Source organism: Dicentrarchus labrax, unplaced genomic scaffold (genome assembly GCF_905237075.1).
Source record: "Dicentrarchus labrax unplaced genomic scaffold, dlabrax2021, whole genome shotgun sequence".
NCBI classification, from domain to species: domain Eukaryota; kingdom Metazoa; phylum Chordata; class Actinopteri; family Moronidae; genus Dicentrarchus; species Dicentrarchus labrax.
This window is the reverse complement of record NW_026136710.1, coordinates 24416762-24432134: the sequence shown is the minus strand read 5'-3', so window position 1 is coordinate 24432134 and position 15373 is coordinate 24416762. Positions and strand designations below refer to the sequence as shown.

General features: G+C 40.4%; 1 protein-coding gene across 1 annotated transcript; it reads right to left on the bottom strand.

The window, feature by feature from the left end:
* Positions 1-3178: 3178 nt before the first annotated feature.
* nfil3 (nuclear factor, interleukin 3 regulated) lies at positions 3179-15373 on the bottom strand. Its single transcript, XM_051412340.1, has 2 exons — positions 15175-15373; positions 3179-8787 (listed from the first exon to the last, which is right to left on the bottom strand). Exon 2 carries the CDS (start codon positions 8670-8672, stop codon positions 7299-7301), a length of 1374 nt encoding a protein of 457 aa, XP_051268300.1. The 5' UTR covers positions 8673-8787; positions 15175-15373; the 3' UTR covers positions 3179-7298.

Below are 15373 nucleotides of genomic sequence, written 5' to 3'. Positions count from 1 at the left end.
GTCATTATTAACTTTAACCAGAGCTGTCTCTGTGCTATGATGAACTCTAAATCCTGACTGAAAATCCTTATGTAGAAAGTCACACAACTGTTTGGCAACTACTTTCTCCAGAATCTTAGAGAGGAAGGGGAGGTTAGAGATTGGTCTATAATTGGCTAAAACCCCTGGGTCGAGAGTGGGCTTTTTAAGAAGGGGTTTAATTACAGCTACTTTAAAGGACTGTGGTACATATCCTGATAATAAAGAAAGATTAATCATATCCAGTAAAGAAGTGCCAATTAAGGGAACAACTTCTTTAAGCAGCCTAGTTGGGATCTGGTCTAATAGACAGGTTGGTGGCTTTGATGAAGAAATGATTGAAGTTAACTGATGAAGATCGATAGCAGAAAAACAGTTTACATTACTTAAGTTTACATTAGCAAAAGTCCCTGAACTTGGAGAGCCACTGATAACTGTTGATGGCATTTGGTGATTAAGTTTCTCTCTAATAGTAATAATTGTATTATAAAAGAAGCTCATAAAGTCGTTGCTACTTAAGTTTATGGGGATATGTGGCTCAATAGAGCTGTGACTCTCTGTCAGCCTGGCTACAGTGCTGAAGAGGAACCTAGGGTTATTCTTATTTTCTTCTATTAGTGCTGAGTAATAGGCTCCTCTGACATAACGGAGGGCCTTTCTGTAAGTTTTAAGATTATCTTGCCAAATTGAGCGATATTCTAATAATTTGGAAGAGCGCCATTTCCTTTCAGATTTCCCAGCTTTTTGCTTTAATTGACGGGTTTGGTGGTTGTACCACAGTGCTAATCTCCTATGTTTTAATAATTTCCTTTTTATAGGAGCGACAGAGTCTAATGTTGATTGTAGTGAGCCTGCAGCACTATCGACAAGATTATCAATTTCAGAGGGACCAAAGTTATTATAGGACTCTGTTAAATTCAGACATGGCATTGAATTAAACACTGAAGGAATCTCCTCCTTAAATTTAGCTACAGCACTGTCAGATAGACATCTGCTGTAGGAAGTTTTGCCTAATGGCTTATAATCTAATAGTGTGAATTCAAAAGTTATTAAATAATGGTCAGATAGGAAAGGATTATGTGGGAAGACTATTAAATGTTCAATATCAATGCCATATGATAGAACGAGGTCAAGAGTGTGATTAAAACAATGAGTTGGTTTATTTACACTCTGACAGAAGCCAATTGAGTCTATTAATGATATAAATGCATTACTAAGGCTGTCATTGTTAACATCCACATGAATATTAAAATCACCTACAATAATTACTTTATCTGATTTAAGGACTAAACTTGATAGAAACTCTGAGAATTCAGATATAAAGTCAGAGTATGGTCCAGGAGCGCGGTACACTATAACAAATAGAACTGGCTGCAGTGTTTTCCAGTTTGGGTGAGAAAGACTAAGAACAAGACTTTCAAATGAATTATAATTTAGTTTAGGTTTAGGGTCCATTAAAACGCTCGAATCATATATGGCTGCCACTCCACCTCCTCGGCCTGTGCCTCGAGGAATGTGAGTATTAATATGACTGGGGGGGTGGATTCATTTAGGCTAACATACTCCTCGTGGGGCAACCAGGTCTCAGTAAGACAAAGTAAATCAATATCATAATCTGATATTAATTCATTCACTAAAACAGCTTTAGAGGACAGAGACCTGATATTTAACAGTCCACATTTCATTCTCTTATTTTGTGATACTGAGGAGTTAGTTTTAATTTTTATTAGATTTTTATGTTGAACTCCTCTTGTTTTCATTTCTTTAAATAATTTAGGTGGTCAGGGGACAGACACAGTCTCTATGGGGTTTTGGGTGGGTGACTGTTCTAAAGAAAGAGCAGAGAAGTGTGTAAGACAGCAGCTCTGCTTCCTGGTCCTAACTCTGGACTGTCAGGTTTTAGAGATAAACTTCGCCATATTTCTAGATAAGAGAGCCGCTCCATCCAAAGTGGGATGGATGCCGTCTCTCCTAATCAGACCAGGTTTCCCCCAAAAAGGCTTCCAGTTATCAATGAAGCCCACATCGTTTTCTGGACACCACCTCGACAGCCAGCGGTGGAATGACGACATGCGGCTATACATGTCATCACTGGTCACATTGGGCAGGGGTCCAGAGAAAACTACGGAGTCCGACATAGTTTTAGCATAATTACACACCGACTCCACATTAATCTTAGTGACCTCCGATTGGCGTAAACGGGTGTCGTTACCGCCGACGTGAATAACAATCTTATTATTTTTACTTTTATCTTTAGCCAGCAGTTTTAAATTTGATTCAATGTCGCCCGCTCTGGCCCCAGGGATACATTTAACTATGGCCGCTGGCTTCGCTAACTTCACGTTTCTGACTATGGAGCTGCCAATAACCAGAGTTGGTTCCTCAGCGAGTGTATCGCTGAGTGGGGAAAATGTATTAGAAACATGAATGGGTTGGTGGTGAACTGTGGGCTTTGGTGTTTTAGTCTTCCCTCGCTCAGTCACCCAGCCTCCCTGTCTTCCCGGCTGCTCGGGAACTACCGGGGGATCTACCGGGGGACGGCAAACAGAAGCTACCTTCAGTCGGCCCGCACCGGCTACTGGGGGCTGGCTAACTATAGCGGCTAAAGATATCTCTGTGGAGCGGTGCTGTTCCTCTAACTCACTAAGCCTCGCCTCCAGTGCAGTAAATAAACTACACTTAATACAAGAACCATTATCATTAAAGGAGGCAGAGGAATAACTGAACATCTGACACACTGAGCAGGACAGAGGAGAGGGAGAGGGAGAAGCCATAGCTAACTGCTAATGTTACTGAAGCTAGCGTGTATGAAAAACTTTTGAAAATAGCGTAAGGTCGCTAAAAGAAGGAGAAACTCCGAGTGCTTAGATAGAACGAGTCTACATTTAAATGTTAAGCGGGAAAATCAGCGGTTCTTGGGTCTAAATGTGTTTTCTAATTTTCTGGTCTCATGCCTCCCAGTTGTGTTTAGTGGTTGGGAAATAATAGAACTACCTTAACAAACTTCCTGTAAATATGAACTTGAGAACCATACTTAACTGCCTGAAAACATGAAGCCAAAATAATTGGATAAAGCTATCTTAAACTGTAGTTATTATTCACATTTTTGTTTCTGCACATAATCCTGGGTAATCTAAAAGGAAAAAGCATAAAAAAAACACATGACTCAGTCACATTTATTGTAAACAAAAACTCACCATTACAATAAATCTTGAGAAGTGTTCAGATACAGGTAGCTGGACTTCAGGCTGCTGGGCAAATGACGCTATCGGCATCATCATGTATATTGCAATTTATGAAAACAAATGGACACAGAGTTCTTTTGAAATGAAATGCATTATTTGACATCATATCAACAAGGGCTGATTGAAGTTAAGCACTTTTACATCAAAGTATGATGTAATCACCCAAATTAATGACACCCTGACAGTTCTAGATTCTATAACATTTAATGTTTCAGTTACAAGAACTGTAGTCTCTGGAGACTCTTTCCATAATACAAATGTTAATTTTCTATGAATTGCAAACATTTGAGAATAAAATGTGTTAGAATGTGTCGGAGCTTTATAAAATCCAGTTACACTATCGGCAGCTCCATCATGGTAGTCACAATTTTCCATCCAGTGTCACACACAATCTTAGTTTAACCAGTGGCCTGGAAGGTTCAAACAAAAATCCACTAAAAAACATAAAGAGAAGCGATGACTATTCGGCAAACAGTGAACCAGTGAATGTAGCAGAGCCTGTTTAATGTTATGCTAAACTTATGTTAAAGCCAAAAGCTTTTTTGAACTACAGCAGAGAGGATGGAGCGCAGTGTGGTGTCTGTGAAGTAGTTTCAGCTCACTGCTAGAATGCAGTGACATTGTCATTAATTTCAACATGTACAGAATACAGTATTGATTACTGAAGTGATGAAAGTGATTACCAAAGTAAACGGGGACAAGAGAGAACAAAAATGCTGTTTTATAGGTCTGTAATTTATAATAGATTCCTAGAAAGTGTCCTGAAAATAATTGTGTAATTTGATATTAATTATAAAAAAATAGGACTCAAAAGAGAAGCTCCATTTAAACTTAAGTAAATATTAATTCACTATTCATTAATTATTGTAAACTTAAATAAAATATTTTTCCCAGAATTAGTACCAAATTACATAATTCTTTCCAAGAAATGTCTTGGGAATTATTCTGAGATTACAAACCCAGAATAAAGCACTACTGGACATTATTTTAAAGCAAAGTGACTGCATCTCCACCCGCTGTAATTCTGTCACCACACTAACATACAAATGGATACAACAACCACAACCACACTACATGATTTCAAAACATTACCGATTGTAGTTTTAAGGCAAAGAACAGCCAAACCGCCCCCCCCGGAACATGTGACGGCTGCTGCACCAGGGCAGGCTGGAGGGAGCCGTTCAGAACTGGGGCCTTTTCCAGCTCCACAAAATCAAAGCAGAACAGTGTTCAGTGACAGTAGGAGTATACTAGTGGGCAGTGCCCGGTGACAGCAGTCATGAATATTTTAGTGAAAGAAAAAGCCTCACTCTTAACAATGTCCTACACATGAATGATGTCTGTCGCACATCATTGATTTACAATTTACTGTAAATTCTCAAATAGGGCCCAGCAACCTTTTATTTAGGCTACCCAGACTGCAGTGAGAACCAGGTATTTATTTGGTCTATATGATCAAAAAATCTCCCTGTTTTCTCATCTGCTCCAATTTTAATTTGCTGTTAATTATCTTTACATGAAGGCACATTATACTGAACATCAAACTAAGTACATCTTAGTAAGATGAGTAAGTATAATGTCAGCACTAACTTCATCAGTAAAAGAGAGTCGTGTCATACACCAGAAATACTGTTTTCAAACACCAGTGAATTCATGTTTCATTTACTTCTTCATTTTTTTTAATCCCTGATCAAGCTACTGTTACTTATGTTTGAAAGAGTACTTGGCTGAAATGAGTATCCGGTACGGGTGATGTGCTTTTTTTATGACTATCATCAGAGTAAAATGTGTCAATAGTCAATAATTTTCTAATAAACAATACATAAAGCAACTTTTATTAAAAAAGCTTCTAATGACCTTTTGATTGCTTCAGACAATGGACGTGTCTCTGTACTTGTATTGTTAGATCTTAGTGCTGCATTTGACACCAGTGACCAGAATATTCTTCTACAGAGACTTGAGCATCAAATTGGCATTAAAGGAACCGCACTAAGCTGGTTTAAGTCATATTTATCAGATCGTTCTCAGTTTGTACATGTTAACGATGAATCTTCAATAAATACTACAGTTAGTCATGGAGTTCCACAAGGTTCTGTACTTGGACCAATACTATTTCCTTTATATATGCTCCCTTTAGGCAACATTATTAGGAATCACTCCATTAACTTTCACTGTTGTGCAGATGATACGCAGTTATATCTATCGATCAAGCCCGATGAAATTAATCTATTATCTAAATTACAAACATGTCTTAAGGACATAAAATCCTGGATGAGCTGCAATTTTCTGATGTTAAACTCAGAAAAAACGAAATTCTTGTACTTGGCCAAAAAATCTTAGAGACTCACTGTCTAAAGATATAGTTACTCTAGATGGCATTACCATTACCTCTAGCACCACTGTCAGGAATCTTGGAGTTATCTTTGATCAGGATTGTCATTTAATTCCCACATAAAGCAGACCTCTAGGACTGCCTTCTTTCATTTACGTAATATTACAAAAATTAGACACATACTATCACAGACAGATGCAGAAAAACTAATCCATGCATTTGTTACTTCTAGGCTGGATTACTGCAACTCTTTATTATCAGGTTGCCTCAATAAGTCCATTAAAACGCTCCAATTAATTCAAAACGCTGCAGCACGAGTACTGACAGGAACTAGAAAAAGAGATCACATCTCTCCTGTACTAGCTTCTCTGCACTGGCTCCCTGTAAAATTTAGAATAGAATTTAAAATCCTCCTCCTCACCTATAAAGCTCTTCATGGTCAGGCCCCTTCATATCTTAAAGAGCTCATAGTACCCTATAAACCCCTCTAGAACACTACGTTCTCTGAATGCTGGGCTACTTGTGGTTCCTATAGTCTCTAAAAGTAGAACAGGAGCCAGAGCCTTCAGTTACCAAGCTCCTCTCCTGTGGAACCAGCTTCCAGTTGTGGTTCGGGAGGCAGACACCCTCACCACATTCAAGAGTAGGCTTAAGACATTCCTCTTTGATAAAGCTTATAGTTAGGGCTGGATCAGGTGAGTCCTGAACCATCCCTTAGTTATGCTGCTATAGGCCTAGACTATCGGGGGATTTCCCATGGTGCACTGAGCTCCTCTCTTCCTCTCTCTTTCTGCACTCATTCATGTCCCATTAATGCATGTTACTGACTTCACTTCTTCCCCGGAGTTCTTGTGCTTTCTCGTCTCGCAGGTTCGATCGAGGTTATCGATCATGATGAAGCCTCCTGCCATGGTTCTGCTAGATTGCCATTACCAATACTGTTGTTGCTGTGCACCTGTCTGTCTCTCTCTCTCTGTCCTAGGTTTCTGCCTTTTAACAGGCAGTTTTTCCTTGCCCTTGTCGCCAAGTGCTTGCTCATGGTGGTACTGTTGGGTCTCTGTAAATAATGTTAAAGAGTTCGGTCTAGACCTGCTCTATTTGAAAAGTGTCCTGAGATAACTTCTGTTATGAATTGGCGCTATACAAATAAAATTGAATTGAATTGAAATTCTTCTGTAAGTAGCTCTCTTACTATTGTGATCAAAAACATTGCTCTGAAGCTCAACTCTGAGAGTTCTAATTAATATAGCAATTTCAGCCTTAAATTAACAACTTATGGTTAGTCCCGCCCATGTCTGGTTTAAGCCCCACCCATAATAATTTGTCAGTTAACAGATAATAGTGTACTCGCTCATTCCTACTGTCAATGAAATTCAACATTTCCAGCAGATAATTCACATTAAAAACAGTTTAATTGAAGTGGAAGCAAATGGAAATGATGAGAATGACATGACAGTGTTTCTGTACTGATGAAATTAGTGCTGTGGTATTGTAAATATATTGAATTTACCATTACAGTAAAGGTAATTCCACCCCTCCGCAACATTTCTAAATAAGCCTACTTTAGCAAACAGCCTTTGTTCCAACAGTTATTATTTGAGCACACTTTATTTGAAAATGTACAGTAATTGAAACGTTGTAATAACTAATATAAACCACACAGTGCAACAGCAAATACAGTGGAAATGCAAAACACACTAAGGTCATTCAGAAGAACATCCTTTCGATAATGACTCGTGATGATCAGCGGTGCTTTTGGTTGACTCTATCACAGACCCTTTCTGTGTTTTGATCAGTCTTTTCAGAGAGGACACTTCAGCAGACAGGTCAGCAAGGCCCTCTTTCAGATACAGGTCCTCAGTATCTGAGTGTGCATAGGACGGTTTCTTTACATCCACAATGGTTTTGTTTGAGACAGGGCTTGGGGTCAGCCTGCTTCTCTTGCAACCATTCTGCAGTGTCTCTGTGCCACTTTTATGCCACTGCCCAGACCGGTGGGTCCAGTCTTGCATGTTGGTGACTTGTAATGACAAAGGGTACGGGGAAGACTGGGTGTACTCTAAAGAGTCCTGAGTGGTCTGGTAGCAACCTCCCGCTGAAATGCTGACGGGCGAAGAGGACTTTCCCGAAGACTCGTAATCAGGATCGATGGCCTCCACTTTGATTTGGACGGTTCTGGCCTTGATCCGCAGTTTATGGGGCAAAGCTGAAGAACTGGCATCTGGCACTTTGTGTGTGGAGACAATGACACTTCTTGGATCAGCTACAGATGGTGTCAACCCTTTGGGGACCTGCTGCTCATCCTCACCATCTGATGATTTGCTTACAACACTGTCATCTGAGCTCCTGGGGGAGTTACTGGATGACCTGGTGATCTGCAGGAATGAAGCAGGTTGGGGGTAGACTCCAGACAAAGAGCTGGCCATGTAGTTTCTATATAGTTCATAGGGACTACTTCTCTCCTGTGCATAGCTGCCATTCTCTGCTGGTTCTTGCTTGACCTCTGCAGTCGTGCAGATACTAAAGCTGGCCTGAGTTGAACTACATGTCTCGGGCATGTGAGGTGAATGCTTGATGACTGATATGCAGCTGCTGCGCAGATGAAGAGGTTCTAAGTCCCTGCTGGAACCTTGGCCAGCACTGGATGGAACAAACTCCTGGTAGAGGTTGACAGCGGTGGAACTGCATAACTTCTGGACCTCTTGGGCATACGCTGCCGAGCTCACCAGACCAAACTTCAGCTTCAATGATAACAACTCAGCCTTGAGGGAGGCATTTTCCTCTCCGAGGGCCATCAGCTTGTTCTCAAGCACCATGTCATTTATGCGCCGCTTCTCTCTGGAGCGTTTTGCCGCCTCATTGTTTTTGCGACGCCTCTCCCAGTAAAGGTTGTCTTTCTTCTCCTCTGGGATAAATTCCCTTTTTCTGCGGCAGGTAGTTTTAGACTTGAACGGAATTGCAGAGGTTTTGTGGCCAATCAGGTCTCTGTTAGCCCCTTGTAAGGCCACAGCCAAGACCAGAGCATCCTCTCTGCTGTAGGACTCACTGGACTCCACCTCTTGCTTGATTGATTGCATATTGTCACTGTTGGCTACTATCAATATGCTCAAAGGTCTTTAACTGTACACCATAATGCTTGTATGCAGCAATAGCAACTGCCACACTCGATCAGTTCACTTCAGTTGAGGAAATCTGTGGAGTAACAGACATTGAGAGGGGTTTTAGATGTTAGTGTCAAGTTCAAACAAAGAAAACAAAAAGTAATGTATTACCAGGGTAGGTACGTCTCCCTGTTTGATGATTCAATACAGATCTAGATACATGGTTCACAACCTGATACAGAGATTATGGATTGATTTGTACTGTTGTAATGAGTTGATATTGAGGTTTCATATTGATTTAGCTCAGACTCAGTAGGATTTGATATTTAAGAACCAGTATGTTTTTGTATGTATTTAGTGGCATCTAGTGGTGTAGTTGCAAATTGCAACCAACTAATTACAGCTTTGCCCTCCAGTTGAGTAGGAAAAACTATGGTGGCCACAAAACTCGCAAAAGGTCCTATCTAGAGCTAATGTTCAACTCTACTCCTGGGTTTAAAATACTGGCCTTAGAAATTACCTTAAAATGGCAATTTGGCCTGTTTTGGGACTCTAAGCTCCCATACATTCAGAGGAGAAGGAACTACTAGGGACTACAGACAGCTGTAATGATAACACGTGGCCTGGCAAAAGCTCAAACATAGAATTTAAAATCCTCCTCACCTACAGAGCTCTTCATGGTCAGGCCCCTACATATCTTAAAGAGCTCATAGTACCCTATTACCCCTCTAGAACACTACGTTCTCTGAATGCTGGGCTATTTGTGGTTCCTATAGTCTCTAAAAGTAGAACAGGAGCCAGAGCCTTCAGTTACCAAGCTCCTCTCCTGTGGAACCAGCTTCCAGTTGTGGTTCGGGAGGCAGACACCCTCTCCACATTTAAGAGTAGGCTTAACCCTTTAAGCGCCAAAGTCGCAAAAATGCAACCGGACGCAGTACTGAATCAAACAGCTGTTTTCTCCTAATAGAGTGTTCTATCTATCTCATTCATACTCCCCTCCACTAGTTGGCAGACATCCCGTACTTAGACCTTAGCTCAGAAAAACGTAATGTTTCAATGCAAAATATTCGAGGAAGTCCCGTCCAAACTGTTGGGTGAGAAACCGAAATAGTGTGCCACGGCGCTATTTATGCTGAAGTGGTATTACTGGATTTAGGAGTTATTGAGACGAAATAAACGAAAATGGCAAGCAAAAAGTTTACGCTTAAGGAAGTGATGGGTCTCCTATTCGCTGACTCTGATTCTGAAGGGGAAAATGTATCCTTGGGAGATGACGGCCGGTCGATTAGTGAGCGTGATAGTCACGGTGCGGACTATCACGCTCACTAATCGACCGGCCGTCATCTCTCGCTCTGCACCGGCGCTGCACACAAGCACAAACACACGACCCTTTGCCCAACATAGGTGGGAGTACTACACAAACTCGTAGTATCAGTAAGGGAGCTAATGGATGTGGTAGAAGTAGTGGGGGTGGTGAGAATAGTGCTGGGACCAGTGTTAGTGTTCACTCTTTCTACTGCGCCGGTCACAGTGCGTCCATTCGCGGCAGTGGCGCAGCCATCCGATGCGACAGTGTGCCTGTCCATTTGTTAGGCTATGTGGGGGGGTCTCAATATTATTCATATTGTCTCTGTACTGTGCCTTGTAATGAGAGGTTCCACACTCTACAAATACTACAAACTTTTATCTGGATAGATGGGCACAGATTAGGCCTCTGCAGCTAAAAGACGCCTACTGTTATTATTATCATCATATTATAATGATAATAATAATAATAATAAAGAAGAAGAAGAGAATAAAAAAGAAAAGAAAAAGTGTCCTCCAATAGGGGGGCTATTGGAGGACACTTTTTCTTTTCTTTTGGTGGTGGTGGGTAAAAAAATCATAAAAAACGCCTACTGTTTACGTGAGTTTTGTGGTGTAGTAATAGTTCTAGTTTAAGACTGTTGGCTTACAATTTACTTTTCCCTGTTCATTTGATATGTGGACAACATAACAAATAGATGGAGGGGGGTGAATATGATGAAATAAGTTCAACTCTCTTTCAAAATATCAGGTATTTCATGGAAATTATATAATCCAATATGGCCGTCGCCATATGACGTCATAATATGCAAATTAGATGGGGAAATTTACTCCCTAGATAAACTTTAGGTCATTCTTAATATTTGTCTCATGTACACTTTGTCTCTATCTCAAACCACTTTCAAGCCAGAGCCTCCTGAAATTTAGATGTCAAAATCTAGTATTTTTAAGAATAAAACCCGGCACCTCAAGGGTTAAGACGTTCCTCTTTGATAAAGCTTATAGTTAGGGCTGGCTCAGGTGAGTCCTGAACCATCCCTTAGTTATGCTGCTATAGGCCTAGTCTATCGGGGGATTTCCCATGATGCACTGAGCTCCTCTCTTCCTCTCTCTTTCTACACTCATTCATGTTCCATTAATGCATGTTACTAACTTCACTTCTTCCCCAGAGTTCTTGTGCTTTCTCGTCTCGCAGGTTCTAATGGATCCTGGTGGAGCCTCCTGCCATGGTCCTGCTTGACTGCCATTGCTAATATCACTGATAGTTAGTGTTATTATTATTAATATTACTAAAGTTACTATTATTACTATTGTCACCGCCATCATCTTCTTCATGTTCATCATCATCAGTCACTACTATTAGTGTAGTTGTTGCTACTGTTGTTGCTGTGCACCTGTCTGTCTGTCTGTCACCCCAACTGGTCGAGACAGACGACCACCCACCTAGAGCCGAAGGATCTGTCCTAGGTTTCTGCCTTTTAACAGGCAGTTTACAGCAAGACATCCCTTGCTAATACTTTTGTAAAATTTTAATGCATTACTTTTACTTGTGTAATAACTGTGGTATTGCTACTTTTACTTAAGTAAATGAGTACTTCTTCCACCACTGCACATAGCTGTTAATTATGACTTCTGCTGAAAGATGTCTGTTAATAGGTATAAAGAGGGTTGGCCCCTCTTTATTTCCCAAATAAAAGTTTCCCCAATAAATGTCTCGCCTGATTTTGTGTCCTCAATTTGTCCTTGGTGTGGGTCTACACTTAGAAAGTACATGATCACGGGTGAAATATGATTAATAGATCATAAGTAGACTAATGTATAGCCTGTGGAATGAATTTGTGGATTCATAAGATTAAGGTACACATATTTACCAGTAACTACTTGCTTATTAGCATGCATTTTACTAGCATATTGACTCTTTATTTGTCATTTAAAATGACATGTATTAATGCCTTAGTGTTAGGCCATTTCCCTAAACCCAGCCGCCTAATTGATGTATATAAATTATGATCTTAATATTCTTTGCTCGGTATAAGCCTTATATGGTGGTAGTAGCCCTAGAATACTCATTCTCCCTTTATAAACTTAATAAATATGGTTTATTTTTAGAAAATAAAACACAGTGTCAATAGTGTCCAAATATCTCTGAATTAAGTTTTTCTAACGCTAACATGTTCCCTATTCTAATGTGAGTGCTTGCTCATAAATAAGCAAGACCTTAAATTTAAAGTACATTTCCATACATGTATTAATACGTATAAACAAATAGTTTGCTTGGAACAATAATGTGTGTCTGATATGTTTTTCCCACAAAAAAGTATAATTTCCACATTACAATCCTTAAAAAGTAATCTACTCCTTCTACCTATTCTATTCCAGAATCTCTGAATATGCAAATGTCGTTCATTTCTAAAGTCTAATGTCTCCTACTTCACTGTAAAGTCCATTCTCAGTGTATGTACTGGTGGCTTCATGGTTCTACATCACACTGTACAAGTCAAGACTAGGACTGACTTCCAGACGATTAGCGATGTCACTAATCATGCCGTTAGGCCCCTCCCCTTAAAATCAGATTTTCGATGAGCACAGAGAAACTTTCTAGTTTCAGCAGATGAATGTGAAAACATCCTTTTAGTGTCAAACACAGACATAATTTAAACTGCACACTGTAGGAACAAGAAGAACTTTAACTGTGAAAATAAAAAAAAAAGTATTTTAATTTAGGTTAAAAACAAGTGTAATAGTCTTGTGACTTTAGCCCATACTAAGCACAGCATATTAGTTATGAGCAACAGCTCACTTTAGAATGGGAAATCTGAATTAGAAATTAATTTAGAGTATTTTAGACACTATGAACACTTGTAATTTTGTAACATAAGAACAGACCACATTTATTAAGTGTTATTAAGAGAGAATGAGCATTCTTGTGGTACTAATACTACTTACAAAGCACATACTGAGCAAAGAATATTAAGATTCCTGTATAACAGCTTCCTTGCTTACTGTCAATAAGCAATAAATAGGCGTTTACTGAAAGAAAACTTTTAGGCCGCGGTGACCCAAATGTGATATTGTTGCTCATATGTGACTCAGATCAGATTTTTTTCATGACAGTGCGAACACATGGAATCTGATCTTTTCGATTCTGATTTGGGCCACTTTCATATGTGGTCCAAATTAGATACAAGTCTGATTCTTTGCTATCAGATCAGTCATATCAGAATTCATGTGACATTTATGTCACTCTAGATTGACATTCATCATGTGAGTCACTTCAGGACCGTGACCTGTTCACACTGCAATCTGACACGGGCCACATAACCAAAAAAATTTTATCTGAGCAATATTATCAGAATTGAGCAGTAAGGCTTGCAGTGTGAATGTAGCCTTACAATAGTGGCCATCATTTATCGGACACTTTGCAATGTTAGCTGGCTTTTGTGGTGCACTTGGCTGTTCTCACCACAGTTGATTGTGGCCTCAGCAGAGTGAAGTTGCAGTCTGCGGCAAACTGATTACAGTTTTAATTTAGCAGGAGCCCATAAATAACAGTTCAAATCAAGTAGAATTTATTTCATTTTACAGAAAATGCATCTTCTCACCTGTTAGCGAGAGGTAGAAAGTATAAGAGTTTGTTGAACGTACAATTACAAATGATCAACCACGACAAAAAATAAACACGATCATTAATAACAGGCTGTATGAATGTAGATGTGACAGTCTGCACAATTTCTCGATGCCAAAAGTTGGCTGCAAGTGGTGTGAACAGCTCTAAACTGACATGGGAGCAGAAATGAAAAAGCAGCGTTTCTCTGTTCCCCCTCTGTGTCTGCTAACAGACAGAGATTATCCAACCAGCAGTTGAGTTGCAAACAAAAAACACACCCAGGTTTGCGTAATCTGAGTGAGGGGCTAAAATGCCATTCAAACTTACAAGGACAACATTGATTATTTTCCTGGATGTTTGGTAATTTTAATCAATTTCAAGATTTTCAAGGGCATGGGAAAATCCTGAAAATAAGGCATTAATAAGTGATTTATAATGATTATAATTGTCTAATTTTAGCATTTGAGTAATCCACTGCTCAGACTTCTTTGTCTATCCTCTGAGATCACTGGGTAAGGTCATAACAGATGTTGCATAGAACGGCTGGGTTATAAAACTGACACGTTCGCTCCCTTTTGTCTTTCCCAGCGAGGCAACATATGACATCGGGACTAAATTTGGATCACACGTGATAAAAATGGGTGGTAATATTACCGCAGCGTGAGCTGGATGCGCGACGGGGGGCGCGGGGAGTTCACCGTCGGTTCAGCCGCGACAGGTCAACACACGGAGGGATCGACCCCGGACCGCAGCGGCCCATCAGCACGTCCTATAGTCAGATGCCTTCATTGTGTCCGTATTACATTGCCGCCCCCCCTCCGACTGCCAGTAATTTCTACAGCTGCAGATATTATGCAATATTTGCAAGTGTGGCAATAACAATACGGGCCTGTTTGTTCTTCTTTGTGTACAAGTAAACATATATATTGGTGAATATGTGTGTGTTGGGTGATTAACCCTATGTGTAACAGGCTGTATGAGACAATGTGGGCATTCACTGTTACATGACATCATTGCGTTGCTTACTCATGACAGCGGCGGCCGGAGCGTGGGCTCTGTACGCCCTGAGAGAGAGCAGTTGTAATGGGAGGACAGAGGACATAAAGAACAGCCTAGGAAACGTGCCTCGTTGACGTTATTTGGATTAAGAACTTCATTAAAGTCACACACTCACAGCGGCCATAAGGCTTTCATAACGCTCCTGCCAGCAGCCACATCAAATTCTGTTACAACACTGTGTCGCAATCCGTAACGTTAACCTCCTGCTACTGCGAGGCCTCCGTCCCCCAATAAAACACAACGTATGTCTCTAATACCAGCCAATGTTGGCATTTTATCTGCTAATGCTACTAACCGAGCCGGTACACGTTGACTCGAACTTGGAGCATGGTTAACTTAACGTTACACTTTTAATGGGAGTCCTAACATGGCTAATGGAAGTTTAGAATGAGTCTACAGACAGGAGACGCTAGCAACATGACAGAAATGTAAGCTAGCTGTGATTCTGTAAACAGAAGAGATGTGTGTGACAGCAGGAGTAACAACAACCTCAAAGCACGACTGTACCTTTTCTAGCACCTGGTCGGAGGGTTCGCTCTGCTCTTCCACCGCCTGTCAGCCACAGGGAACAAGTTTAGCTTTCCCATCAGCTGATAAGGAAATAACTTGACAAAATCCTACAAGTTGCGAAGTACCAAGCTCTCCTCCCACGGCTTTTTCCCTCTCAAGGTGGCTACTGACTCATGGATCTGTGTTAGTAGGTCAG